At 51.0% G+C, this 26,079-nt stretch overlaps 8 protein-coding genes across 8 annotated transcripts; 2 read left to right on the plus strand and 6 right to left on the minus strand.

The window, feature by feature from the left end:
* Positions 1 to 1,920: 1,920 nt before the first annotated feature.
* STEHIDRAFT_154980 (uncharacterized protein) lies at positions 1,921 to 2,584 on the plus strand (the record flags this gene model as incomplete). Its single annotated transcript, XM_007302095.1, has 5 exons — positions 1,921 to 2,060; positions 2,126 to 2,168; positions 2,234 to 2,254; positions 2,319 to 2,411; positions 2,480 to 2,584. The coding sequence occupies 5 exons, from the start codon at positions 1,921 to 1,923 to the stop codon at positions 2,582 to 2,584; spliced, it is 402 nt and encodes a 133-aa protein (XP_007302157.1).
* A 147-nt stretch (positions 2,585 to 2,731) lies between these two features.
* STEHIDRAFT_76259 (monooxygenase) lies at positions 2,732 to 5,184 on the minus strand. Its single transcript, XM_007301569.1, has 11 exons — positions 5,114 to 5,184; positions 4,939 to 5,058; positions 4,713 to 4,874; positions 4,437 to 4,644; positions 4,273 to 4,373; positions 4,179 to 4,213; positions 3,935 to 4,117; positions 3,811 to 3,869; positions 3,693 to 3,754; positions 3,453 to 3,629; positions 2,732 to 3,390 (listed from the first exon to the last, which is right to left on the minus strand). The coding sequence occupies exons 1-11, from the start codon at positions 5,129 to 5,131 to the stop codon at positions 2,848 to 2,850; spliced, it is 1,668 nt and encodes a 555-aa protein (XP_007301631.1). The 5' UTR covers positions 5,132 to 5,184; the 3' UTR covers positions 2,732 to 2,847.
* A 1,396-nt stretch (positions 5,185 to 6,580) lies between these two features.
* Positions 6,581 to 9,750, minus strand: STEHIDRAFT_76263 (MFS general substrate transporter). The gene is made up of 11 exons (XM_007301570.1): positions 8,919 to 9,750; positions 8,758 to 8,802; positions 8,618 to 8,690; positions 8,448 to 8,551; positions 8,295 to 8,373; positions 8,060 to 8,203; positions 7,843 to 7,986; positions 7,705 to 7,782; positions 7,543 to 7,633; positions 7,220 to 7,465; positions 6,581 to 7,121 (listed from the first exon to the last, which is right to left on the minus strand). The coding sequence occupies exons 1-11, from the start codon at positions 9,573 to 9,575 to the stop codon at positions 7,049 to 7,051; spliced, it is 1,734 nt and encodes a 577-aa protein (XP_007301632.1). The 5' UTR covers positions 9,576 to 9,750; the 3' UTR covers positions 6,581 to 7,048.
* Positions 9,751 to 10,119: 369 nt separating this feature from the next.
* STEHIDRAFT_167145 (MFS general substrate transporter) lies at positions 10,120 to 13,289 on the minus strand. The gene is made up of 12 exons (XM_007302096.1): positions 12,251 to 13,289; positions 12,132 to 12,176; positions 12,006 to 12,069; positions 11,774 to 11,949; positions 11,643 to 11,721; positions 11,424 to 11,567; positions 11,193 to 11,351; positions 11,055 to 11,132; positions 10,955 to 10,998; positions 10,857 to 10,903; positions 10,543 to 10,788; positions 10,120 to 10,447 (listed from the first exon to the last, which is right to left on the minus strand). The coding sequence occupies exons 1-12, from the start codon at positions 12,866 to 12,868 to the stop codon at positions 10,375 to 10,377; spliced, it is 1,773 nt and encodes a 590-aa protein (XP_007302158.1). The 5' UTR covers positions 12,869 to 13,289; the 3' UTR covers positions 10,120 to 10,374.
* Positions 13,290 to 13,790: 501 nt separating this feature from the next.
* On the minus strand, positions 13,791 to 14,581 carry STEHIDRAFT_145947 (uncharacterized protein). Its single transcript, XM_007302097.1, has 2 exons — positions 14,511 to 14,581; positions 13,791 to 14,450 (listed from the first exon to the last, which is right to left on the minus strand). The coding sequence occupies exon 2, from the start codon at positions 14,353 to 14,355 to the stop codon at positions 13,861 to 13,863; it is 495 nt and encodes a 164-aa protein (XP_007302159.1). The 5' UTR covers positions 14,356 to 14,450; positions 14,511 to 14,581; the 3' UTR covers positions 13,791 to 13,860.
* Positions 14,582 to 16,722: 2,141 nt separating this feature from the next.
* Positions 16,723 to 18,110, minus strand: STEHIDRAFT_154985 (uncharacterized protein; the record flags this gene model as incomplete). The annotated part of the gene is made up of 3 exons (XM_007302098.1): positions 16,723 to 17,330; positions 17,414 to 17,650; positions 17,702 to 18,110. The coding sequence occupies 3 exons, from the start codon at positions 18,108 to 18,110 to the stop codon at positions 16,723 to 16,725; spliced, it is 1,254 nt and encodes a 417-aa protein (XP_007302160.1).
* Positions 18,111 to 20,595: 2,485 nt separating this feature from the next.
* Positions 20,596 to 21,224, plus strand: STEHIDRAFT_119981 (uncharacterized protein). Its single transcript, XM_007302099.1, has 3 exons — positions 20,596 to 20,746; positions 20,799 to 20,893; positions 20,947 to 21,224. Exons 2-3 carry the CDS (start codon positions 20,846 to 20,848, stop codon positions 21,058 to 21,060), a joined length of 162 nt encoding a protein of 53 aa, XP_007302161.1. The 5' UTR covers positions 20,596 to 20,746; positions 20,799 to 20,845; the 3' UTR covers positions 21,061 to 21,224.
* A 632-nt stretch (positions 21,225 to 21,856) lies between these two features.
* Positions 21,857 to 22,283, minus strand: STEHIDRAFT_22241 (uncharacterized protein; the record flags this gene model as incomplete). Its single annotated transcript, XM_007301402.1, has 2 exons — positions 21,857 to 21,911; positions 21,967 to 22,283. Coding segments are annotated over 2 exons (372 nt in total), but the record flags the coding sequence as incomplete, so codon positions are not given.
* Between the last annotated feature and the right edge of the window lie 3,796 nt (positions 22,284 to 26,079).

Below are 26,079 nucleotides of genomic sequence, written 5' to 3' on the forward strand. Positions count from 1 at the left end.
CATCTATTTCCACGAATTCGTGAGTGACCAGAATCCAGATCGACGTCGCATATATATCAGACTTGGCGGACAACACATAAATTCCCTACCTGGAGCTAGAACGTTGACCTGAGACGTTACACATACGCATCCCAAAGACGCTACCGAAACGCTTCCTCCCTCCCTGGATTGAGCGCCATGATCTGCCGTCTAGCATACTACTTAATGTTGATGACGGTTTAGGTGGAGTATCAGTGAATGGACAAAGCCCCCAGCTTCACGAGGTACGTCTGCCGAAGGGTGCTCTGTGACGATTCATCTCCTGACGAAACTTTCTGGAATATATATCCTCTGCGAAAAATCATCACTCCGCTTACTCATTCCGACTCTCTTCCCTTTCCGAGGACTTCTGTCAGTCCTATATCGAAGGAGTTACCTGGGCCAAGAACAGACAAAGTGAAACTGATATAAGCATTTTCAGGCTCTAACCGCCAGAACGGCGCTTCGTTCTCTCCATAAAGACAATAAAGGTCGTCCATCATGAGAACTTATAGCCAAGACTTCAGCATTTCTCGGGAACTCACTCTTTATGCTGATGGCTGCACTTCGCCCGCTCAATGAGCTAGGAAGTCAGAAGAAACGAGAACTTGGTGCCGTAGCATGCCAGTGTGGACGTCGGATTTGAGGCGGGTCGCGTCTGTGGACCGCTCAAGGTTCAATTACACTAGACTACATTCACTGTGGCTTGTTACGAGCTCGGCCCCCCTGGTCGCTGAAGTTTCGAAGGGCCAGGGCGCCACATCAATCCTCGGGGTCGTTCGACGTGACGCCACATGATCGTAGCAACCGGTTATCGGCGAAGCTCTGCGAAGTTGATGGTAAGTTCGTTAGTACTGGTGTGTCATGATGTTGCCAGCCAGATTCCCCTCTCACTTTGCTTGTGGGCTGACACTCCACACTTCGATGATAACTTCGAGTCTTGGCTTACTGCATGCTCCAACTACAGTTTACAGGAACTTGAATATTATCGCAGGTGGGCCAGCGATCGTTTCTATAGCTCGCAGGCTAACAAGCAAATATGCAATTACTAACCTCCATCTCGTGAGTGCCAAGCCCATTTCTGTCCATATCACTTCCAAAAAAAAAAGGTTTCACCATAAGTAGTCGCCCACCCCCTCCTCCTGCTCCGCGAAACCATACAAGAGACGCTCACGCCAGACAACGTTCGTCTTCCGCCAGTTCAGTAGACCACATCGGTTGCCCATATTGCCGACCAAGCGAGCTGCCCTCATCAAGTTTCACGTTCGCAGTTCAGCGCTTTGACATGTCGTAAGTTTATCATTGCTGCATGTACTATGGGCGCTTCATTCAACTGAACGTGGTAGCACGAGGACGCATTCGCAGTATATGCGCCCTTTATCAAAATACATCCACGCCGACGCACCTACGCAGTGCCATGACTCTATGCTCGGGATCGTGCAACCTAAGGGGAGCCACATCTATCCTTGGTAAAGAAGTCAGTCAGTATGCATAGCGATCTCACAGTCTGCACAATCTAGCCTTGAATTGTTTGTTTTAGAAAGGTTTGATGTTCTGGGGATCTAGCCATCCCATTTGTGGTCCTCGGAGCTGGTATGGGTTCGCGCAAGTACGGCAATGACTAGATGGTAAGACACCATTTAGTATACTCGCCCGGAAACGTACAACAACGGCGCGCTCGCCAGCGAGACAACGTTCCTCACTTCTCCTTCTGCCAGAGTTCCGTATGGTATACCAAGAAATTGGCGACAAGTTGATTGAGGTGCCATAAGCATCGCCCAGCTCGCGAATGTTATAAAAGGGTCGGCTTTCGAGAAGTACAGAACTCATCCCCCAGCCTTCTCATTAAATCTACCAAGCTTCTTAGCTCTTTCCCAACAAACTACCCCTTCATATACAACAATGCGCTTCTCCACTCTCTTCCTCGGTGCCGCCTCCCTTCTCGCTGCTGTGGCCCCTAGCATGGCCACTGCCATCGACAGCAGTTTGAACAAGAGGCAGACGTTCAGCAACGAACGCTTCACCTACTACGAAGTCGGCGGGTAAGTCTTACCTTCGATATCGGAGGCGTTGAATTCGATGCTGATATAGATGTGGTGTTCGCCAGCGCCGCCGGTGCTTGTGGTCAAACCCACAGCGACTCTGAGTTTGTGAGTTACAGGATCTTGTAGCCATTATCATACCTCCCCATCTGACGAGCAAACCTATTCTACAGGTCGTCGCTCTCAACGCTGATGTGGGTCACCGCTCCGAACATTGACATTCGATGCTTTTGACTTACCGTTTATGCGTCCGTTTAGCAATACGGTTCTGGGTACCCCGGCCCCCACTGCTTCCAGACGATCACCATCACCGCCAACGGTAAGACTCACACCGCTGAGATCGTCGACAAGGTTTGTCTTTCTTGTATTTCTCCCTCACAACATACAGTGTCTGAAGAGCATTTATATGGTGTACTTAGTGCCCTGGCTGCCCCTACGGCGGGCTCGACTTCTCGCCCACCCTCTTCGAATACTTCGCTCCCTTGAGCCAGGGCGTCCTCACCGGCAGCTGGCACTTCAACTAAGGGTCATGACGAGAGTAGAGCTTCTCGCAAGGATCAGGCCCATTTAGAAAGTTAGGATGTGTTGAAAAGGGTATTCGTGGGATATTTCTTTTTCTCTGGGGTTTTGTGTTCTGGTTGTAAACAGTGGTGCAATGGTGGATAGGGGGGAATATTATCGGTATTTATGAGGGTGAAAATCAAGGCTATCAGTGCAATGATAAGTCGAAGAAAAGCGTTACAGATATGGAATACCAAGTATCATGAACGAAGGCTACCTCAGTCTACTAGAAGCCAACGAACACTTTCCCGAGATACCGTCTCACCCCTTCCGCGTTCTTCACAATGGCACCGACGTATCCATCCGGACGCACCACAACAATGCGTGACTCCCCCTCCTCGGAACCGTAAGCATCAAAGGTGTGTCCCGCACGATCCTCCAACACGACATCGGCCCTCTTCACGGTGTCATTACTGTCAGGAGTCGATCCTTTCGCATAGATTGCGACAGTGCGTGCCACGTCCGATTGTATACGAGAGAGGACATCCAGTACGGCAGGAATATCCGCTTCAACGTCGCTCCCAGTCTTATGCAAGAGGAATAACACAGTATGGTGCGTAGAGTGGAATATGTCGAAGAGCCTCGTCGTAGTGGTTGGACTGCCCGAGAGAACTCGGAGTTCAGGAGCATCAGGCGCCCTAACGCCTGCTCGGAGAACATCGTCAGTCTCGTACGCGCTAGTAATAGTCTGCTTCGCCGTCTCTTCGTCCTGGGTATCGTCAACCACGATAGAGGAAGACCTGTAGTTGACACCGAGCTGCTGCAGGACCTGTACAAGGGATGCTAGCGTTATCGAGAGATCGAAGGTAATGATACAAGCTGGGATCTAACCTGTGGACGTAGCAAAGCTGATTCCTTGCGATTTGGATCCATAGTTTTCTTGAGTAACTCTTGTGTACGTCGAAGCATATCTTGGATGACCGGCAAGCGTTCCTCGGTGTATGTATCCAAGAGTGACGACGGAGAGAGACCTTTGATGACAAGAGCGAGCTTCCATCCGAGGTTAAACTACGCAAAGGTGCAATCAAGACTTCGTGAAAATATACGATGACAGTGAATGTGGAAGCTTACAGCGTCCATAATTCCGGAGTTGAGACCTTGACCACCCGTTGAACTGTGTACGTGGGCTGCGTCTGCAGATCGACGATAAATCGACCACGCGCGAAGGAAATGGCATTAGACGACGGACCTCCCGCGAGGAACACTCTGCCCTCATTGAACGTCTTGACGACTCGTGTATTGTTCGGGCTAGTCGTTCAATAGGATGTCCATGAGAACTTTCGGTTAAGCAACGTGTGAGGCTAAAAGCTCACCGGTACAACGCCACACTCTTAACCTCCCTAATCTCCAAGTCGGGCTTACAGCTAACCTTTCTGATGAATTTGATGAAATGTTCTTTGTCGTTGACAGCCTTCTCCATATCCTCTCGGCTTCCCATGCATACGCAGAAGAAGAGATCTTCGGTAAAGGCTCGTTTAGTGGGTAGAAGCGATACCCTGTCCATGCGCCGTTACTTTCTATACGGCAGATGGAGAGTCGTCGAATTAAGCTACGTACACATCTCCCGGAGCATCGCCAAAATTATGCCAGTGCTGGAATCACGACGGTGTCAGCGATAGAACGTATGGAATTGAAAATCAAGGCACCCTACATATAAATCCAGCCCACGAAGTCGAACGTCCCCAACGGCCCAGGTGACGTCCTGCTTTGTTTCACCAAGCAGCTCCAGTCCAATCATCTTTCGGACGACTCCTACAAATCCAAGTAAACGGAAGCATGAGCAAAGCCGTGTACAACAATTTATCAAAGATCTACCTCTGGCTCCATCCGTTCCGACCACATACTTCACGTCGAATGTCTGAGTCTCAGCTTGTGAACCTTTCTTGACGGAGGCAGTTACGTGGGTCTCGTGTTGCTGTAGGCCAACAAGCTCTGAACCGAATTCAACGTTCACGCCCAGCTTCGACAAATGTTCACTTAAGACACGTGCAGCGGTCTCCTGGCCTATGATGTACGCATCTCTCTACCCATGCACGCCATGAAACCGAGGTCAGTCAAGGTAAATAACTACGAACGCGCGAAAAGACCCACCCACGGAATCGCAGGCGTAGGCGTATGATCGCCCATGACGACAGACTGCACTTTTGTTACTTTGCCTTCCTTGTCGTACTGCTTCATAGGTATGATTGGTCGTCCGGCTTCAAGAATATCATCCAAGATGCCCATGAACTTCCATATCTCGAGGGTTCTGGGCTATGGAAAAAGATGTCGGTTGATCCCTGTATATAGAAGACTGTTAAAGGCATGTATGATCTACCATTTGACCCGTGCCCCTCTGTGAGTCAGATGGAATGGAGAGCTTTTCAACGATTCGAACTGGTATCCCGTTCTGAGTGAGGCTGAGAGCGAGTGTGAGACCAGTGGGTCCTGCACCGACCTATACAGGAATTCTGTTGAGAAACGCATTGTTGATAGAACAGACGTACGCTTACGATGAGAACATGTGCCATGGCTGGCGAGGAATTGGATGTGAGAGTGAGAAGCTAGGAGGGCGTATGATGCCAGGTGAGAACTGTTCGAAGCTGACGAGCGATGAGGGCATCTTGAGAAAGTTCTTATACCCTTGCAATTTCACCGTGGTAAAAAAGTGCCGTCGACACGAAGACTGGCGGCAGGTCAGCTCCCTTCGTGAGAAGTAGGAGCGAAGAGCTGGCACCGCGGCACGCTCGGGTAAGTAATGTCGAGTACAGGCGAATTGCAAAAGCAGTGATCGAGCACCTCGATACCTAATCTAGACCGTACAGGAAAGCTATATGGCGCCAATTCCAAGAACTTGTCGTTTGGTGGCCCCGCATGTCGCATTTATGTTGTTGTAGGCTTGGAAAACTGAGACTTCAAAGAGACCCACGACATCCATTCAAAAGCGGATTTCCTCGAACGGCGCACACCAGCTTCGGTTTGTCAGTAGATTACATGCTGAGGTCTTGAATTACTGAAGAGTATAGCAAATATATGGTGGGATGAAAGTCGCACTGTCGTGATGGAAGACGCTACTAGTACGAGTTGCGACGGCGAGCTGCGAAAGTGGAGGCGGGTGATGATCACAAGATCATTCATCGCTTATCTGATAAGATCACGAAGTTCAGCCAGGGTCCCCCTGGATAAACGGCCCACGATACTGTAGTTTTTCGACCGTATGTTCGTCACGCATCACGCAGGGTGCGCCGGCAGGCGCATGGCATATGCCTAGGGAGGTCCGATCCAAAATCGCCGGATTTTGCCCTTTTTGTCCGGACCGATTTGGGAGCGGAATGTACGCACTCGGATCGGGTGCCCTGTTTTGGAGGACATTTGGTACTCATTTCGTATCGGACCTTGCCCAGCATAGAGCTCGAAAATATGTGTTTTATTTGTCATTATGTGCGCACCTCGTCGGCGAGTGTTTGGAGCGGATCTCTCACGAGTCATTTTTATCTCTTTTGTGCGCACTGGGGCTATGGTAGGATCGGACCTCGCTGCGAGCTCACCACTTTTGTCTCGTTTGGGATCGGACGTGGGGTACTTGGGAGACCGAAAATGTACGCACCATGATCAAACATGGAACCACTTTCTGACCCAAAATTGTCCGCACCGGGATTGGACCTCGCCCCGCATATGCCATGCGCCTGCGCCGGCGAACATATTTGCCCCGATGGTCACGCATATGCGCGGACCCACGAACAGCAAATCGTGACCGATTTGCGCCAAAAATCGCCCAAAAATCAAATTTTCGGTCATTCCGCGAACAACTTCATTGGTTCGTCACGCGTGGCCCACCCAGACGAACCTTAGTCTGGCGAAGGTCACGTCTGACATATCTTCCCACGAACCTACGGTCGAAAAACTACAGTATTGCAATTTCGGCCTGGTCCTGCTGTCGGAAAGCTTTGCTTTCAGATTGTGTGCTATGACTAGGATGGGGAAAAGTTGAACGCTGAACGTTCGCAACTATCTGACGTCTATATACATGTATATTTCGTTTTAAGGGTGCAAACAACACAGTCAATTGATCACAAAGGCCTCTAGGGTGCCAGTACATCTACAAACAAGACACAAACAAGACAACGAGGAACGACGAGAACAAAAGCAAAAGATCAAAAAGTCTAGTTACAAAGAGATAACAAGAGGTGAGCCCCATGCAAGGCACCCACGCGAATGGCATGCTCTGAAGAGAGCGTAAAGAACGATGAAGAGCATCTAGACGAGTGAACATGACGCCGCACAATGGGCCTTGGCCCGCCGGTACTATAACAACAGATAATCTGAACAGATTTGAACACGATCGAAAGGATCAACGTCGGGGAAACCAAATGGAAATCTGACCATCCGGAGCTAGACGTAGTTGAACATGACACACGTTCGCATGTCTTTTTTGTTTTGGTGAGGGCTCAATCCGCCCGCCGTTGTGCCTTCGGAATTACCGCCCAGATCGCAAGCATAAACCCCATCATGGCCACAACGCTTTAGAACGCCACACAACGATAGCATATCGCAGTCAGCATTGACCAAAGAGAGGGGGGAAATAGGGAGAGAGAATGGAAGGAAGCGAGGTCACTCACAACGGCTGTAAACTCGATATACCAAACCTCGCCGCCAGAACACCCGTGATGAGCGGCAGCACCGCGCTCCCCGCTATGCCAATGCCTGCGATCCAGCCAATAGCACCGGTGAGTAGCCAGCGTGGAAGGACATTCTTCGCGTGGTTGACGACGATAGGATACATTGGGCCCATGAGGACGCCAATCACAGATACGGCGACGGCGTTCTCGATGAGGGAAGGGACTGCCCAAATGGTTGCTTCGAGACTGGTGGCGGTTTGTACGAGTCCATTGGTAAGAAGGGGAGGAGAAATTATAAGAGCAGCTGCAGAGGCTAGACGTACCCGATACAAATGATAGTGTAGATGACTAAGGCCCTTGGCTCTCCGATTTTCATGTTCAGCCAAGTGAGAGTCATACGACCCACCGTCAGACCTGCGAATGAGGACAAACCCGGTTACCATCTGCACTTCAACCCAACTGTGAGAGGTTGAATACGGACGCACCCCCGAAGAAACCAGAGGAGATATATCCTGCGCTTGGTCCACCATGGCGCTCGTTGATAATGAACGTCACGATCCAGCCTTCAACACCACATCACATCAGTACATAATTACAATGAACGAGAAAAGATGGGTTCGCACCTCCCAGCGTGACTTCCACTCCGACGTATATCAACGAGAATATGGCAAGAGCGTGAACGGCCTTCAACCTCATGATCTGGCTATACTTGCTCTGAACCGATTCGCCAACTTCGCCAGGCGGTTGTCCTTCTTCGGCCATGCATTCTGTACCGTTGACACCGCGCGCCCAGAGAAATATAAGTGTCGTGTACTTTGGGGGATGAACGATCCTACGCACCATCCTGTGTCCGACCCTTGAATACTATAGCGAGTATTATACTGTTCGTCACGGCAATACCGAGTGAAATAATATAGTGATACGTCCAGTGGGGTGCAGTAGAGAAGTACGTTGCTGCGAGCGGGGCTGCGAATGCACCGATGCCTACGTGAAGCCACAACATGGACATTAACGTTGGTTTCCCACCGGAGGACGAGCGAGGAGGTGGAAAAGGCGCATTGTTGAGAAAGCGTACCATAAAAACCATGCAAAAATCCAAGTTTACGTTCGGTATGCTTATGCAGGCTACCGACGAAGCCATTTGCTCCTGCATTCTGTACAACAAATATGCCGTCTAAGTTATCACGTTCGAAGCCAAAAGAAAGGGCGGTGGGATCTGGAAACGCACCTGTAGAGCGATCCCGAAGCCTGCTATCGCGTACGCTACGACACGCACCGCAAAAGGACCTTCTGGGATCATCATGGCATAACAGACAACTTGGCAGAGCGAGCCTGCATAGACAGAAGCATGAGCCTTCGTACCGCGAATGACAAGGAACGAACAGATATAAAACGAACCGCCGAGCATGACCTTCCCAAATCCAAATCTATCACTCAGGTGGACATTCATAGCCGCACCAGAGACGAATCCCTACAATGCAGCAAACAACCATTTGCTCGTTAACCCATTATGGTCGAACGTAGGCTGCCACACTCACGATAGAGTTCGTCACGAAGATCATGGACACGATGGCGAAACCAATCTACACGCCATGTTCACGGAAACGCGACATTCCACACCACAACACAGGACCACACCATATCCCGCATTACTATCAGCCAAAAACCTTGGATGATAATCAACAGAAGACCGACGTACCCCATACACACTCTGAATCCTCGGCAAAAGAGGGCCATTCGTCCCATCGTTCCATCCCTCCAAGAAGAAACAAAAATAGAGCGCGGCAAGATGGAGCCTCGCATACCGCCTAAACGTTGCCCTTTGCGCTGCGCTCGGCCTATTCAGAGCTGTCGTGCTCTCGTCCAACTCAAACGCCAACGACGGTGCTCTGCTAGGTCCTGCACTAGGACCCGGTGTACTATCAATCTTGCTGGCCCCGTCCTCGAGGTCGAAATTTGCTCGGTCGATAGCAGGGGGCGTTATGGCTGGAAGCTCGTACGATTCGGAATATGGGTACGGAGGTGGTTGCTGGGCGTTCGATCCGGACGCAGTGGTGGCGTAGGATTCGAATGTGACTTTTGGAGGGGGGCGGGAGAATGCGAGCTCGGAACGGCGACGGACGCGAGTGCTGGGTGCGGAAAGGAATGAAGGGAGATCATATGAGGGATCGGCTTCCTTGTCGTCTGAGTCTGGGGGAGCGTCTATGTCGAGGGCTGAGTCTTCGGGGATAGCGGCAGGTTGAGTGTGACGGTATTCGATGGCTTCGTCAACGTCCGAGGTACGCGCCTCGCCAACATCTTGCTCGCGATGGTGAAGGTCCACGTTGGAAGCTTGGTCTACTGCAGTTGAGGTCATTGTGAGGACCGCCAGTCGTGGCTCGCAGGGAACAGAGGAGGCACGGAGGGAAGATGGGCTCAGAGGAGAAAAAAAATTAGCTGATAAGCCCGAGGAACTTTATATGTCGGAAGTACCGCTCCTGCGCATGTCTGTCGTCGATCGAAAGGGCACGACTCAGGCTACACGACCTGGTGTACAAGGAAAACGTTACCCGCCGTATCGTTGCTTCGCCATGCTGCCCGGTTACACGAGTACAAGAAGCAGCTCTTTTTACATACACTTTGCGTTCATACGTGAAGTGAGAAAGCAAAGAAAATCGAGCAGAAGCAACAAGTAAGGTTTGGTTGAGTCAAGACCTTGAACGCGCTGACAAGATAGGGGTGGTGTGGCCCATCCAGCTGAGGGGCGGGCCGGCGGGACAAAATGGAATTAGCTCATATCGACATCCATCCGACGTTGATTGGACGGCGATGGGAGGGTAGTGAGTCCGTAAGTCCGATAGTGGACTATTTTTCTGCCGGAAGTCCAGACTTCGATGCGACTGAACGAGGGAGTAAGTGGAGGAAATATAACTCGTCTTCTGCTCGACTGGCATCGAAGAAGAGTAGAACCCAGATAGGACCAACAATACACGAACACTAATTCTATACTGCCTCCACACCCCAAATTTCCAAGACATGCGCCACACGAATTGCTCAAAATAGTATGCGAGAAAGGAATCGAGGGAAGTCAGAACGCAGAAGATAGTACTCACTAGAGCATATTCGAAACTCTATTTTCTATAGTCTCTATGGTCAAAACGTATGGAACACCACCTTCAATCCACCCTCCTCTGCGCCTTCGGAACCAAAGCCCACACTCCAACCATCACAATCATCATAGACATCAACCTACATCAACACCACCAGGAAAGAAATGCATCAGCGTTCCCAGGCAGCAAGTATGACGATGACAGAAGCGTCATTCAGACAAAAATACCACTTACAAAGGCTGCAACGATCCAATCCCGTAGTTCGCCGCCAACAGACCCGCGATAAACGGTAATGCCGCACTCCCTGACTGTCCGATGCCCACAATCCACCCCAAAGCGCCCGTCAGCAGCCAGCGAGGAAGGACGTCTTTGGCGTAGTTGACGAGGATGGGGTACATAGGACCCATGAGCACGCCTATGAAGGAAACGGCGACGGCGTTTTCAATCAACGAAGGCACAGCCCAGACCGTAGCTTCCAAGCTGTATTTGGGGCCTCGGTCAGATTTCATGCTGATTAGAGAGTAAGGGGAAGGGCAGTGGATACGTACGCGATGCCAATGATTCCGTAGAGGAAAAGGGCGCGTCGTTCACCGATCTGGACATGGGGTGAGGAGCTTGTAGTGGAGGCGCAGGTATGAGTACGCACCTTCTGATTGATCCAGACCAGGCAAAGACGTCCGACAGTTATGCCTGCACACCAATATCTGGTTAGCATAATACCATAGAAAGGAGCCCGTGGCGCATACCTCCGAAGTATCCGGACGAGATATAACCAGCGTTCGGTCCGCCTTGACGTTCTCGGATTATGAACGTGACGATCCAACCTAGTCGTCCGCGAGGGTGAGATCGGTAGTGCGGGCTAGAGTCGAAAAGGCAGGACTCACCTCCCATAGTCACCTCTACACCAATGTAGATGATGCTGAATAGCGCCATGTAATGAACTATCTTCGAACTGAATATCTGTTTGAATTTGTTCTCGCGCACAGCCCCTACTTCGACGACTTGAACCTCTCCAGGCTCCTCTCCTTCCTCGATCATAATCTCTGCGCATAGGTCAATACATATCTTCAGTAAAGAAGCCATACCAAAATTGAAGAAATGAGAGTAAAACATACCATCCTGTGTTCGGCCACGGAACACCAACGCAAGTACAAGGATGTTCGAGACCGAAAGACACAAGGAGATGAGGAAGTGATAGGTCCAGTGATCCGCGGTAGAAAAGTAGGTCGCGGCCAGGGGAGCGGTGAATGCACCGATACCTATATGAGCGTAGTTGAGGACATCCACGCTCAATCAGTCAACACAATACATATTTAAGGGTAATTGTCACACACCGTATGTCCCGTGCAGGAGCCCAAGCTTTTTGGCAGTACCTTTCTTCAGACTACCAGCATATCCGTTTATACCAGCATTCTGTTATAATTGATGTCAAGACGAAGAGTAAGGACAAGAATGAGATACATACTTGTATAGCGATTCCAAAGCCGGCAATACCGTAGGCGATGACCCGTACAGCAAAAGGGCCCTCTGGGATCTGCATAGCGTAGGTAATACATTGACAGACGGCACCTGTAGGAACGATGTTTAATTCAAGTGACACCGTCTTGACGCGAGAAACGACAGCTAACCGAGAAGCATGACCTAACGAAGTGTGTTTGAAGTGAGCCCAACACCGATGGAATTATCAAGTCGACTACTCGCCTTGCCGAAGCCAAGCTTGTCGCTCAGCCACACATTCGCGGTAGCACCTGCCACGAAACCCTAAGTCATGAGTGCATTAGTCAGTCACGGCACTGGGGAAGACGCGTGCTGGGAACACTTACGACGCAGTTCACAACAAATATCATGGACACGACCACGAAGCCAATCTACAGGTTTTGAAGAAGTGTCAGTGAGATCTATGTGCCGCACACAGATAGACCAGAGAATTGGTGAAACACACGTTATAGAACTCTTGAATACGAGGTAATAAGGGGCCCGTAGTGCCGTCGTTCCAGCCTTCCAAGTAGAAACACCAACACAAAGCTGCCATATGGATCCTTGAATACTTCTTGAACTTCGCCCTCTGCGCCGCGGAAGGCCGAGTCTCCTCGTCCTGCTCGTAAGCAAGGGAGGGCTCCCTAGGAGTCGCAGCAGCTGAGTCGCCCTTGGCATTCTTACCGACCTCTATGTCTTCCTCTCCAACGTAGCCTAGCCTATCGGTGACATGGGGCGTGATATCTGAAAGTTCGTAGGACCGTAGCGTGGCATGAGCCTGAGATTCCGTCAGGCTAGTTTCGTGAGAGCTGGGATCATAAATAGTAAACTTGGGAGGAGGACGTGAAAACGCAATCTCAGAGCGACGACGATTGCGAGCGCTTGGGGCAGAGAGGAACGTAGGAAGCTCGTATGGAGAAGCAGTCTGGTTATCGAGAGCGGAGTTTTCGGACAGCGTCGCCGGGGGGCGTGCTGTACGATGATCTTCACCATCAGACTCGACATCGCTAACGCGAGCTTCACTGACATCTTGCTCCGCATGAGCCTGAAAGCTACTATCAACAATGCTTACGATCGCAGACATCGTAGACAAGGCTCTGGAGCGCAGATAGGGGAAGCGGGGAGAAAACTAGCTCTGTCGCACTGATAGGACAGGCAATTTTATAGCCTCGTAGAACCCACGACGCGGAAAGGCATGCCGCATAAGGCTGGGTTCCTTTACACTTCTGATGACCTTGGTGATGAATCTGTCCGCGAACGCCTGACCTCGTATATAATGCCGGACCACAGGGAGATGAGACCGAGAGCGCTACCGTTTACGTCGTGTCCACTGTGATGGCCCCGGGAATCAGCTGCCTATTGGCTAGACCGGGGCGACTGTCCTGGTCGGTGGGTCAGGTTGAGCTTGAAGAGGATTCCACTCACAGTCATGGCTCTATAAAGGGGCACTGAAACAATTGTGTAGGTCAAAACGAATGGTCGGACGCACCATGGGACCCAGTCATTAGCGACGGTATCGACGAAGTTGGCGATCGATGTGATCCAATCGAATGAACGTCGAGTGATGCAAGATGGACTCATAGGTGCAATGAAAGGAGCCTAGCCCTTAGAGTCGATACTGAGTGAAGCTTATTCGAAGGCCGATGGATGGTTCGAGTCGACACCAGTCAGCCGAGAGAGCCTGCCTATGCTATACCGGTAGATCGGAATGTCGCTAGTCTACCAGACATGTTGGGTTTCGACGGGCTGTGGGTATAGATCATACATATGATCTTGTGAGCTCAGCACTCAAATAAAAAGGACACTGATGACGGAATGCGATTGGAAGCGCGAGTGGCGACTTGGTCAACAAAAGTGCTATTTGGCCGTGTTTGTAACGCCACAGACGGCCGGCTCGCCGAGAAGTCTCATTTATTCGTATTTTCCCTGTGTTTTTATGGTCCCTCTCTCATGACTCATGAGTAGTGTTCGACGTTTCTGCTCAGGCGACTGGCAATATAGTGATGGGGTAGTGTTTATTATGTGCTACGATATGCTTCACTAATGAAAAGCACTGGCAGGTTCTGCTTTCTATCTCTATTCTAAATCATAACGAGCACGCTTTCTCTTCCTGAGTCGGCGAGCTCTCTCCTCCTCCTCTTCATCCTCGTCAACGAACTCCTTTTCGGCCCTAGTCACCTCATCTTCATCCTCTCCATCTTCATATTCATATTCCTCTTCATCCTCTTCACCGTCCTCTGCATCACCTTCCAGTTCCTCTTCCTCCTCCGGCAACGTCCTAATGTCCGGTCCTTGAATGGATTCTCTCCTCACCCTTACTTTCCAGTGGTCATACCCACTCCTACCCCTGGTCGAAAACAGCTTTTTAGGACTCTCTGCCATCTTGGACCACTCCTTCTTCTTGACTCGGTACGTCTCCTTCTTAGAGGTCTCCTTCAACCGCGCAAGAGCAACTTTGAGGGCTGCTTCATTAGCGGTGCCAATTGTTGAATAGTATGCGGTCTTCCGTGTGGACTCCCCGTGGTCTGTATCGAGTACTTGTATTGAGACGACGTAAATGAATGTAGGCATCTCGACGGCGATGGTCGCGAGAGTTCGGAGAGCTGTGGGGGTTTGGATGATGACAGATGGCAGACGGATGTGTGAATAGGTGAATACACCTTGCCCTGATGCAGACATATGGCTTTGGTTGAGCCATCTCTAATTGATCTCGAAGGAAACCTCACCTTTGAGAACTGTCGGCTGCTCTGGGCAGAAGATGGCTTTGCTATTGCTTGTGGAGTGGTGTCGAGGTTCGTCTGTGCCTGCACTGCATTTGGTCGTCCTGACTCACAGCATTGTCCGTGTTATGGATGCTGCACGTGCAGCTTGAGCGGAAATTCCGCCTTCCATTGACTATCATATCGGGATGTTCGGTGCTCATTGCGATAACGACGCAGAATTTCTACTGCACTAGTTCTCTCAGCCGGATTGCCCCTGTGGCGCGCTGTGGCACTGACCCATTTGCGGCGTGTTGACTTCTCAGCGCAGAGGTTCAGCTTTGCTTCACACAGCCATCGAACTCACACAGTCTACCCGGATCTAGATACGATCACGTCGACGTCCACATGAGCTATCCGAGATACCCAACACTTGTGGCTTTTATGTCGTTGCGATTGCTCTGACGATTTTCTTGGGACGTACAGCAGACAGCCGAATTCTCGTCTTTTTCTCATTTGTGGACGTCCTTCGCCTTTGTCCTAACCCGTCAACTCGCGCTATTATTTGCTCTTGAGTCTGCACCTGCATTGTCTCCCGCCTGTTCCTTCTGTTCCATTCCTTGGCTGCATTGTTCCCACGGCTTGGACATCGCTTACCGGGACGCTTCGCAGGAGTTCGAATGGACCACAGCTGATTGTGAAATGAAATCGATCTCGCCACCGAGCTTCAAACTTCCCATCGATGATCTAGTTCGCGTTCACGACCTTCCTGTCAGGTTCGTTGACCGGAGTCCACGCTGGCTCTGCATGCCAGCTAGCAGCCCAACTGCGGTCGCCCATCACCTCGGCCTGTTCTGTAGGTTCTTTCACCAAGCCGATAGGTTACTGCATCCGAATGCGCTCACGAACTATTCATCTCGTCGCTGCGAATCACAGGGCATCCATCTTCTATGTTCCTACTCCATCGATGATGAAGCTCACTTGGGACTTTTGAGTTCGATTCCGACCCTTTGCCTTCTGTGATGTCTCTGTGATGACCGAATCCTGTCAATGGGATTCCAGAAACAGCAAGAGATTGCGAACTTGGTGCGCCCAGATCAAATTCTTGATGGTTCAACTACGTTGGGACGTCGTACGTTCGTACTGCCCAAGTTCACCGTTCCGGACGTCCGAAAAAGGGCTTCAGAGTAGTCGTAGCCTCGTTTTCACGGTGGAAGTAGCTCGGATCTCAGCATTGTGGACTGTGTATGTTCGAGGCTAGGCCCAAGCATTGTGCGGCCATCATTTATCGCCTATGCCTGCTGCGTTCGTCGAATAGAAAATGATCATCGCTGTCCCCTCTTCCCGTAGTATACCTCGAATGTACGGACTAGTGCTTCTCGAGACGCAAGGCACTACATGCCTTCTTCGTACCTCTTTACGAGCTGCGAGAATACCTAAGACGCAGTGCCTCATGGTGGCGAGATCCACCACCCTCTCGTCACTCGAAGACGGGGTCATGTCAGGGCTCCAAAATGGAGCAGGTCGATGCGGCAACACAGGACGCGAATCGGGTCCTGGAATCCCTTTGAACGGCGATAACTTTGCGGTTCGCTCACGCCTTGTACATATGGGCTCACACGTCCCTGAGGACGAAAGAGATGCATTGTGCGAAGAAGCGAAGAAATGGGGTGAATGGCGACGATGAGAAAAAGGAAGAAAGCAATAGTACAGTAAAAGAGAAAGAGAAAAGATGCGTGAGTGAACAAAGAGATCCAATGTTTTGTGTGTGTGATGTGTGACGTGTCTGTGTGTATGTGTTTTCCTATTAGTCCGAAATATGCGACAATAATATACACAATGCAGGGGAAGACGAGGCGAGCGATACACGAACCGATGAAAGGAAGCGAGGAACAGAATGCAATGATGATGAAGTTTATGGCTATGGGGATAAGCGTTATGTAGCGCTGCACAACCCGCTCGCGCTGCAAGCGTATGTATGACCAAACTACAAAAAGTCCACTCCTATAACCACAAATATGCTGAAAGAGAAGGGGCATGGGGACCAGTCGACACGGCGTCGAGCGATGCTGGATCGCGAGCGGTCAAGAGCTGGCCAGGGGCATATGGGGCATAATCGATAATGAGTGACTGGGCATAGAGGTGTAAGCAGTCCGGAGAACAAAGGAAAACCGAGCAAAAGAGGAGAAGAAAAGAAAAAAAATGCAAGACGATCTTTCCAACGCCCTTCGGAAGAGCCTTACGCTTTTCCAAAGACCATCGTCCCGACGCACCCACCCGCGCTCCGACTCTTGTCCACCTCCACGCCAACTAGCCTCGTCTTCGAGCTCAACCAATCCACCCTCCGGATCCCATGCTCCCAACCGCCGCCCGACCTCGTACATCTCTTCTCATACGCTGCCGCGACCTTCCTCTGCGCGCTACTACCCTTACCGAGAGACTCCCATTCCGCCGTCGTAACCCTCCTCATGAGCTCATTATGCAAGGCGTATAACACATCAAGGTTGGTTATACAAGCAGTACCAGTACTGATAGCACGACCAGACGCTTTGCCGAGTGAGCCAGAAGGGGGTTGAGCGCCAATAGGGCCGACGGTGACGCGCCAGGGAAGCTTATCCGAACGAAGGACGAGAGTCTGACTGGCGGGGATAGGTGGTTCGGTAGCGGGTTGCGCGAGGGTATGAGCGGGGACAGGAGAGTGCGTCGTCCGGTCGAGGACGGTACGAGCCGAGGGCGAAGATGTCACGTCGTACGAGATCGGAGCATGGTGGAGACGCGTGTACGCAAACAATGGATGCATGTGTACCGCCGACGTTTGTAGGAGTGATCGAGATGATGCCCGTCCATCTGTGTGGTAGTCAACGTTGAAAAGATCATCGTTTGAGGGTAAGGGCATGGTCAAAGTATAAAAAGACATCACATGAACTTACGAGATGATGATGTGTGGCTTGTGGCGCTGACACTGATGCCTGGCGCACCTGCGTGCCACGTATGGTTCTGTTTGAGTTGAGGACGTCTCGCAGGAGGTTCGGAAGCGATGATGTTGTGACGGGAACTCGAAGACAGTGGAGCGGAGGGTGGCATGTTGGCGTAGATAGAGGTGCTCGAGTTCGACCGCGAACTCCCAGCAGTGCCGTAACAGGATTGGACAAAGTGAGGATAGTGAACTGTATCTCAATGAATATCGATCACAGATGAGTGACGACAGCGCTACTTACCATGGTGGTCTTTGGGCCGGTGAGATTGGCGACTGTAGATTTGAGACGCTTGGGCCTTGCTATCAGAAGCAGATGAAACCATCTTCGGCCTGGCGCGTTCGCGGTCGCGAGAGTGAGGGCGGCTATGAGAGTCGGTGGTAGGGTAGCGGAGAGGCGAGGGTGTCGCGGTGTGAGTGTGAGGGAGTGAATAGCTATTAGTCTTCGAAGGCACAGAACGAGGAGGGGGAATCGCTGAGACGTGAGAGCTGCCACCGGAGGCGTAAATATAATTCGCCGTCAACGGAGGGGCAGTGGAGCCAGACTGCGAGCGACTGTGAGACTTGCTGCTCGACGCTGGTGTTGGTTGTGCAGCGGAGCGTGAAGGTCTCGAACTTCCCCATCCAAAGAGATTGCGGAAGTAGGACGCCATGAGGAAAGCGATTGGAGCTAATAGTGAGAGTTTGGAAAAATAACGGAAGGATATCACGCTGGGTGAGAGAAAGATCGTCAAGCAAGGAAATTATACAGCGAAATGAAGTCGTGCGGGTCGTAGACGGTCGTCGTTCAGGCAGAGGGCGTACAAAGCCGTCGCAGTAGGTGTTTGGAGCTGAGCGGGGCTCTTTATATGTATCAGGGCAGCTAGCACTGACTTCGAGATATGGGGTACCTTCTCACGTTCTGGGCCTCAGATCTACAAGCGTGTCGTAAACCAGATGAAGGCCCACCAACAAATCCTTCGCAAAGTTCCATAATTGTCGATCGAAGCTGTCCACGCCTGCGTATGGGATTGCCCTTTCATTTGCTCGGATCGGGCAGCATCGTGCAGCGAGAAGGAAGGTTACAAGCATCAGAAAATGGTCGTCTGACGTCCTCTGTGGCCAGGGGCGTGCATGATGCGGCAGAGCCACAAAGCGAGCATGTTCGATTTGGACCGACAAGTCCGTGGAAGGTGCGACCAGTGCGCTAGCACGGGAGCTTTGCCCAAAATCAATACACTTCCTACCGTTGGTCGAACCCAATTAGGTAACGTCGGTGTCCTGGAACGACAAATTCTGCTTCGCGAAGAAGATGCAGGCGGGGGTCGTGGTCCTCCCGAAGGCCGCCATGGTTCGACGGCTTCGACCACAGCGCCTCGGCCTGCCTTTTTCGGTCCCGCCTTCTCCCACCCCACAAACGGCCCTGGTGGAGCACACCGAACACGACGTCGCCTGTGCCTTCGAACTAGCACAGTAAAGCAGAGTGAAAAGTACAGGTTTTGTTATGCAAACCAGGAAACTATCTAAGCTGAGAATGATTGGACACTTTGTTCGGAAAACTATTCATAGACGTTGGCCACCAGAAAACGTTTCTCGTCCGCGCTTGACTGGAATAGCGAGGTCTAATCTGCCCGAAATGAGAAACATAACGTCGAGGAACCGAACACGTTGCCGAGAGGCCTAGGCTTTCCGCCGTTCTAACCGGGGCTAGACGACGTCAGACAAGAACTTGTACCGGCGAACAGCGTTGGCGAAGGAAAATGCTGCCAACATCAGCGCTCGAAACAGGGATGTTGCCGTACAGGATATCTGAAGTGTGATAGGCAGACGCGCACATTCGTCCTGGAATAGCCTTGGTTGGTCGAAGCTGAGGATGACGCCTGAGGACAGCTAGATTCAAAGCGGTAGAACAGGTAAGAGGATAGATGGACGGTTTAACTCCCTCAGGAAAACGACGCCCAACGAGAAGGATAGAAAGAGGGCGCAGTCGACTGCGTGGAGAGATACGAGAGAGACGCGAGAAGGGGTCTTGGAGCAGTACACCAAACAACGGTGTGGCACCCAATGTCCTACTCAAGGAAGGTGGCGAGGGTGCTAGAACATATCGTGATGGCGTAGGCTCAGGGATGTGGATCCTCTTGAGAAGCAAGGCATATGATGGTAAAGAGAATCCTATCATAGTTGATATTGATGGTACGACCACAAAAACATAGCGAAGGAATGGGAAGGTTTCAGCCACAAAAGAGAATTCGAGGGCAAGGCACGCAGCCCGGCTCATTCACGAGGCGTGGAAGAAACCATTTACGGGAACCAAAAGGAGAGGGATCATCATTGACAGCGAAGAAGCGGTCGTGTGTTTGACTCATTGGTCGTAAGCTTTGCTTCTCAGGGACTCGCCGAGGAGACGAGGGCCCATGAGAGGACATGAGCCGGTACGAAAGAAACAGCATGCTTTCGAACAAGTATAGACCAAAGATAGAACCGCATGGTGGCCCGATGCTCCTGGGTGCAGCCGCAACAAATTGTCTCCGGAAACGCATCTTTAGCAATGACGAAACCAAAACATCGACAGAGGGTACCACGGAGAGTCGGCCTCGGTCTTATCATTCAGAGTAGATGATCAAGCAGGTAACGAGCAAGATAAACAGAAACCGTAAGGCCACAAAGCATGATGGCCTGTGCTTTGCCTAGACCTTACCTGAAAACCTCCACAGTATAGACCGAGTTGGCCTAAGACGTTCTCTAGCCTAAGCTACGATTCCTAGAGTTGGAGCAGATATCGCATATCGGTGAGACTCCGGGAAGAGAGGGTAGCGATGCTACGAGATACTACAGTTACCTCGGACAGATGACACTTTCTTGTAAAACCATGACTTGTTATGGGAGGACGCAGATGACTGACGTATAAGTATGACAGATGGTCAGTCGAAGATTCCAACATGGCGCTGTCTCACAGAGAACGCACCTTTACAAGATCCTGAGCAACACCCTCTCCGGTTGCCCGCTGAGTAATGCGATAATTGCCCGTTACCCAGAACCGCTGAACCGTGGGATGTTTGAGAGCACATAAGAAGCATAAGAATAGTATGATCACTCCGGCAGATCAAAGATGAGAAAGTGCGGTAACTTAAGTCAAACCATGACACGGATTGTCTGCATGCCAAAGCCAAATAACCATCTAATTGACAGCCGGATGTGCAGGGCAGACAAACCCTTCACCACAGATCCAGTCTGTGCTTCTATTGACCACGCAACGATGCGTGTATTCAAAACGTAGTCATCGTGTCCGAGTGTCTGTGAAGAGCAACGACTGCAACATGAAGCATTAGAAGTCGACCGCTGAACATTCGGAGAAGGCATACCTCGGTCATATACACAACGGGCTACATATCGCGCATAAGTCACCGGCATGACAGTTAGGAATAACCTTCCACCCCCCAAGCTGAAGACGCACGGCCTGTTATTGCAGTTACTACATTGCTCCTCGCTCGCACCGGCAGGGTAACTTACCCACCAATGCCCAACGATCGACTCATCATCAACATACATCCACCACCCACAGGAAAAGCCCTGCGTCATAAAGCCGCGGCCCAACTAGCTTGGGTTCCACTCGGCAAAATCTGAGCGCATCGGGCCAGAAGTAGCTCAACGAAGATCGCCGCCGGTACCCCAGCCAGCAAGGTGCATCGAGGTCAGGATCGGGCGGGAGTGGCCTCGAGGCAGGATGGAATTCGATTTTGCCAAGATATAATTATTGAAATTTGTTCGGATGCGTACTATTATGTATCTTCTCGGTACGTCTGCAGCGAGAACGAGGCAAGCTCGAGGAGGAGGGGCGCCCGATTCGACAAACCCACAGCTCGAGCGATGTGGGAGAACGGAGTGTTTAGTCACTATGAGAGGAGGGACAGAGCTGACGGGCGATACAGCATGGCTGTAACTTTCCAAATAGCCGCTACAATGAACCCGAAGACTGAGGAAAATGCAGACGAGAGGAAGAGCTGGAGCGGAAAAATATTGCAGAAGAGGCCCAGGGTAAACTCTCGTCGGCATATGCCGAAGCAGGCGTGATCCAGACCGTGGAGCACGTGTAGAGAACGCGTCGCGCGCCCCTCCTCACGATCACCGTTCCACCAATGAATTCTACTTGAAATTTATTTGTGTGGAGCCTTTTGCAGTAAGTTCATCAGAAAAATACATATGCATAAATTTTAAAATGATCCCGGTCGGTGTAGTAAAGCTACAGTCAAAGGTGAAGCCGTTAGAAAGACGTCACCGCCCGCATACTAGTGTGCATGAATTATACAGAAATACCCAGAAAGCATGTATGAAAGCAAAACGATAGATGCATGAAAAAAAGTGTCACAGCGATGTCCTCCAACAGGATACGAAGACCACCCCCAGACTATTTCTGCCTCGGTACCAACCCGAGGTTCATCAGCCACCTATTCGTTTGGACGTCGACGGTCGTCCACCTAGAGCGGTATCGTGAGCACGAGCAACACTATCATAAATCTAAAATTGACTCACATTCCCCAGAACATCGTCGTTCCACCCATCGCGTCCGCCCTGTTCATTCCTCGTTGCCTTGCGTACTCGAAAAGCTCGTCCTCCAAACAACACCTCTCAAACATCGACACATGGATCACTTCATACGCGTGCCGATCTCCTCTAGTGAGCTCATGCATCTCCGTCTCCGTGATGGGCATCCTATAATAATCGTACACCGCCATCAACACGTCCATGCACGATATATTCTTCGACTGCTGGATATATATCGGGCCCCATCTTGATCCACCCCATTGCGGCTGAGGCATGATCACCATCTCCTTGGTCGGAGGATGCGTAGCGACAACATTGAGCGACTTTTCGGCGGCGCGGAAGAATGCACGTCCAGTGATATGCAGAGACTTGCGCGGGTCGAACCGGATGTCCCATCGGAGGGTGAACGAGTCGGCGTTAACAGGATTCGGGATAAGCCATGGCGCGACGTGTAAATCGAGCAGACGCCGCTTAGGAGGCCACGTATCGCCGGATATGAAGTCCTTGGGCCCCTGGCCTGGGTAGGGCCAGCCACCTGACAGCGCGAGTGCTTGTCCGGGTGTCAGAGCTGGTGGAGCGGGCACGGGCATCCCAACGATAGGAGCCCACCATGATTGTGCTGGGATGTTGGGATGTGGATGTGGATGAGGCTGCCATGTCAGAGTACCTTCCTCTGGGATATCAAACTGGATAGGACGTGGGGTGCGAAATGTGGAAGGGAGGGGAGTATGGTACGAGGCCGCCGAATTAGGGTAGTTTGGCTGGTGTGCGTTGTTGGGCCATGGAGCGGGAAGAGAGGCGTAGGGTGCCGAGTACGGTGTATACATGGGATGTGGATGTGGAAGGACAGCGGGAGTAACAGCGACACTCGCGGGCCACCCAGATTGAGCGCCATTGGGTGTAAGATAGCCGTAGGGCGGATATGCTGGGTAGGGAGTGTACTGGACGTAGGGATGAGGATAGTACTGCATGTTATTCTGCGTAACAATTCGTCGACGATTGCTCAGGGTTGATAACGGGTCAGGCAGGTCGGCCGGAGTAATGGGAGGATGTAGAGGAACCAGAGGTGGTAGAGGTGTGGGAGGTTCGGAAGCACGGCGACCCGGCGAGCGAGAGCGTCGATATGATTGAGAAGCACCGAGTCGCTGAGATTCACGTCGCTGCCTTGAATTCCCAAGATAAGGTTCTTCTGTACAGCGCGAATTCGCCGCGTCACACACAACAACGATCATGAGCATCTCATAAATCACGATCATGATACGTCGCCTAGATAAAGAACGCACCAAATTCCTCTTCGTAATCCTCTTCAGATCGTATTGGAATTGCCTGGATGCGGTCTTCGAGCTGACTACGACGCTTTCGGAGAATTGAACGTCGGGCTTGCCTCGTTCGATGGTGAGGCGAATGCAGGTGTGTGGAAGGTGGGTGGTGAAATCTAACACCAGCGGTTGTCTGAGGTATTATACGCCTACGAAACCAAGATAAGATATTGGACCTGTTAGTGCTGTGATGAGGCGATGCTAGCATAGCCAGAGGCGTGAGTGGACCTGAGTCGAGCGTACTGTGGGGGCCTGGGCGAGCGGTGTACGTATATATACCAGGAGAAAGCCCAGGTACACGTTCAAACGGCGATATCAGGGTTGCCTTGTATCCCAGGCGGGGGCGCGAGACAAAAGAGATATAAAGCAAGAGAGTACAACGCGTCGAGGGCTGCAGAACAGCGAGAGATCTTGCCCGATATAGCAACGTGGCTATGCCACCAATGTCAGCCTCAAACCCGAAGCCATCAGCCAGACGCACGTACGCGGTCGCGTTGTCAACGAAGCGAGGAAAGAACAAGACATACTAGTGGCAGAAACGGACAATTGGGATGAAAGATTCGAGACGAAGAGCATGCGATCATCAGTTTTAGGAACAACAGCGCGCCAACGGATCCGGAGACAACCCCAACCCGGCTATTCGGCCCCACCGGGCCAGGTACTCTGGTACATCAGGGAAATCCTGAAAAGCGGACCAGGCAAGGTCCTAGCCCGACAAGTCGAAACATGGGAGGCAATGTCAAAAAACCCAGCATCATCTCATACAAGAACGGCGAATCGGGACCTCGGGAGGTCGGTCCAGGTCAAGTAAACCTTCCAGATATAAGCTCAATCAGGATGCGTTGACGTTCTCGGTCATTGCCCGTCGGATGATGACTGACCAGGGAAGACCATGCCAACCCATTTCGGTGAGGCATGGCCAACGCAAACCATTATGAGCTTACATGGCCATGGATGGCCATGGACGGTCATTTCTCTCTAAGACGGCACAAAATCTCAAAATACTATTAATTCTAAATATTGATATTCCTTCCAATTGTTGAACGCTCACGCTAACCCCGCAGTCGGCTGTCACAATGATGGTAGAAATTTTATATTATATATAGCAAAACAAATACAAGTTACACTGCAATAAAAATACTCAATAGGAAACAAGGAGCGAGATCAAGCACCAGGTCTAACAGATAGACAGAGGCAGCCATTGCACGAGACCAGAGTTTGCCGCGAAATCCAAAGACAGACGAGCCCGAGCAAAGCCCAAGAGAGACCAGCCCTAACTGATAATCAAGTGATGACGGCCACAGAGCAAGTATCAACAATGGAATAATGACCTGAAGAAAAACAAGGGAAAGTCGACGAGCAGAGCGCAAGTATATATACTCGCCACATCGTGCGTAAAGGCATTTCCCGCAGAGGACTTCAACTTTCTGGTTATCATACACCATCTATTCTCAACGGACAGACAGGGTACGGTAGGCGGGACGACCGCGGTTCGATTTGAGTTGACGCGTCGAGTTTTCGCGGTGGCGCCACCCTGCATCCGGCTTGGTCCGGGCTCACTTCCCTGGGTTGCCACACCGTACGTGTATCTCTGACTGGTAGAGGCTTCATGGGCTCCATGATGAGTCAGGGTGTACATAATGAGTGTGATATACCCAAAAAGGAGTCCCTGATATATTTAAGCCATTTCTTACCATTTTCTGGAGGTGGTAGACGGCGTGGGAAGCTCAGCTAGGCAAGGGTGGCTTGCCCGTGTAAGTACTTACTGTGGTGGCACTCTGAGTCACCCACCACTAGGTTTTCAGCGTATTTGTTGGGATTATGGTAATCATCCTGGCCTCTTTTCGAAAAATTCAGCTGAACCTGCAGATTAAGTACAGTGTGAGAAGGCTGTAGAGTGTAACCTTCTTCTGAGTACCTTAGAATTTACGTCACCCATCAGTTTCGCCCGGGTCACGGTTCAGAAACCGTGTGTGAGCGTGACGGGACCCGTATATGGTTCAGAAAACAATGTAGGCGCTTGCAAAAATGATTATTTTGTGCAAGCGCCTGCCGAGGTCACTGTTCGCTCACCCTGCGTTATGCGTGAGGTCATGCAGGATTTTGTTCGGTTCATCAACGCGGAAAACGTGTGACAAACCTTTGGTCGAAAAAGTACAGTACTCTTGTAAACGGGTACCTGATCCTTAACGGTACGTATAAAAGTAACTTTTTGGGTGCTTTTTCCCCGCCAAAAAAAGGTGTGATCCGTGCTTTAGCTTTTTCCCACGCTTCATGAAAGTAACTGTCCTCGCTTTTAGTGTACTTCGCACCGTATATATTGAACATTCAACGCCGTCAGCTTCATAGAAGGTGTGACTACCTTCCGTGAAAATTAAATCCCTCGACCAGCACTGAGATCGAGTAGGTTTGTAAGTAGTATGATATGGACAGTGTCAATGACTCCGAGTCGTATAGGTCGGCGACATCGTTCAACGCCGTCAGCTTGTATTAACGGTGTGACTACCTCCCATACAGAGTTCATGCCCTGAAGCAGTGCCGAGATTGGGTACGTTTGTAAGTGTGATAAGTATGAGCAGTGACTTGTTGTAGGTCGGCGCCCTTGTCGTCGCTGTCTCGTTGCTGTCATACTACCCGGCAGATCTGCCACTATGAAAATTTAATGATGAAACTGATCTTCTGGGAGTACAATGAAGTATTGAGAGCCCAAGAGACACACAGCACAGCAATGGAATCCATATTTGAGGGGCACTTGGAAGATATGCACGAAGGTCGACTTAAG

Source organism: Stereum hirsutum, assembly GCF_000264905.1.
Source record: "Stereum hirsutum FP-91666 SS1 unplaced genomic scaffold STEHIscaffold_4, whole genome shotgun sequence".
NCBI classification, from domain to species: Eukaryota; Fungi; Basidiomycota; class Agaricomycetes; order Russulales; family Stereaceae; genus Stereum; species Stereum hirsutum.

Coding starts and splice junctions, on each gene's coding strand:
- STEHIDRAFT_76259 (XM_007301569.1), bottom strand. Junction 4,374..4,436: donor CGGAACGGATGGAGCCAGAG/GTAGATCTTTGA, acceptor TTGGATTTGTAG/GAGTCGTCCGAAAGATGATT. Junction 4,118..4,178: donor GGCGATGCTCCGGGAGATGT/GTACGTAGCTTA, acceptor GCGCATGGACAG/GGTATCGCTTCTACCCACTA.
- STEHIDRAFT_76263 (XM_007301570.1), bottom strand. CDS start 9,575: ATGACCTCAACTGCAGTAGACCAAGCTTCCAACGTGGACCTTCACCAT. Junction 7,987..8,059: donor CAAGGGTCGGACACAGGATG/GTGCGTAGGATC, acceptor TCAACGGTACAG/AATGCATGGCCGAAGAAGGA. Junction 7,466..7,542: donor TACACTATCATTTGTATCGG/GTACGTCTAGCC, acceptor AACCGCCACCAG/TCTCGAAGCAACCATTTGGG.
- STEHIDRAFT_167145 (XM_007302096.1), bottom strand. CDS start 12,868: ATGTCTGCGATCGTAAGCATTGTTGATAGTAGCTTTCAGGCTCATGCG. Junction 11,950..12,005: donor GCTTGGCTTCGGCAAGGCGA/GTAGTCGACTTG, acceptor ACACTTCGTTAG/GTCATGCTTCTCGGTTAGCT. Junction 10,448..10,542: donor ATTGGATCGTTGCAGCCTTT/GTAAGTGGTATT, acceptor GTGTTGATGTAG/GTTGATGTCTATGATGATTG.
- STEHIDRAFT_145947 (XM_007302097.1), bottom strand. CDS start 14,355: ATGCCTACATTCATTTACGTCGTCTCAATACAAGTACTCGATACAGAC.
- STEHIDRAFT_119981 (XM_007302099.1), top strand. CDS start 20,846: ATGACAGTTAGGAATAACCTTCCACCCCCCAAGCTGAAGACGCACGGC. Junction 20,894..20,946: donor CCAAGCTGAAGACGCACGGC/CTGTTATTGCAG, acceptor AGGGTAACTTAC/CCACCAATGCCCAACGATCG.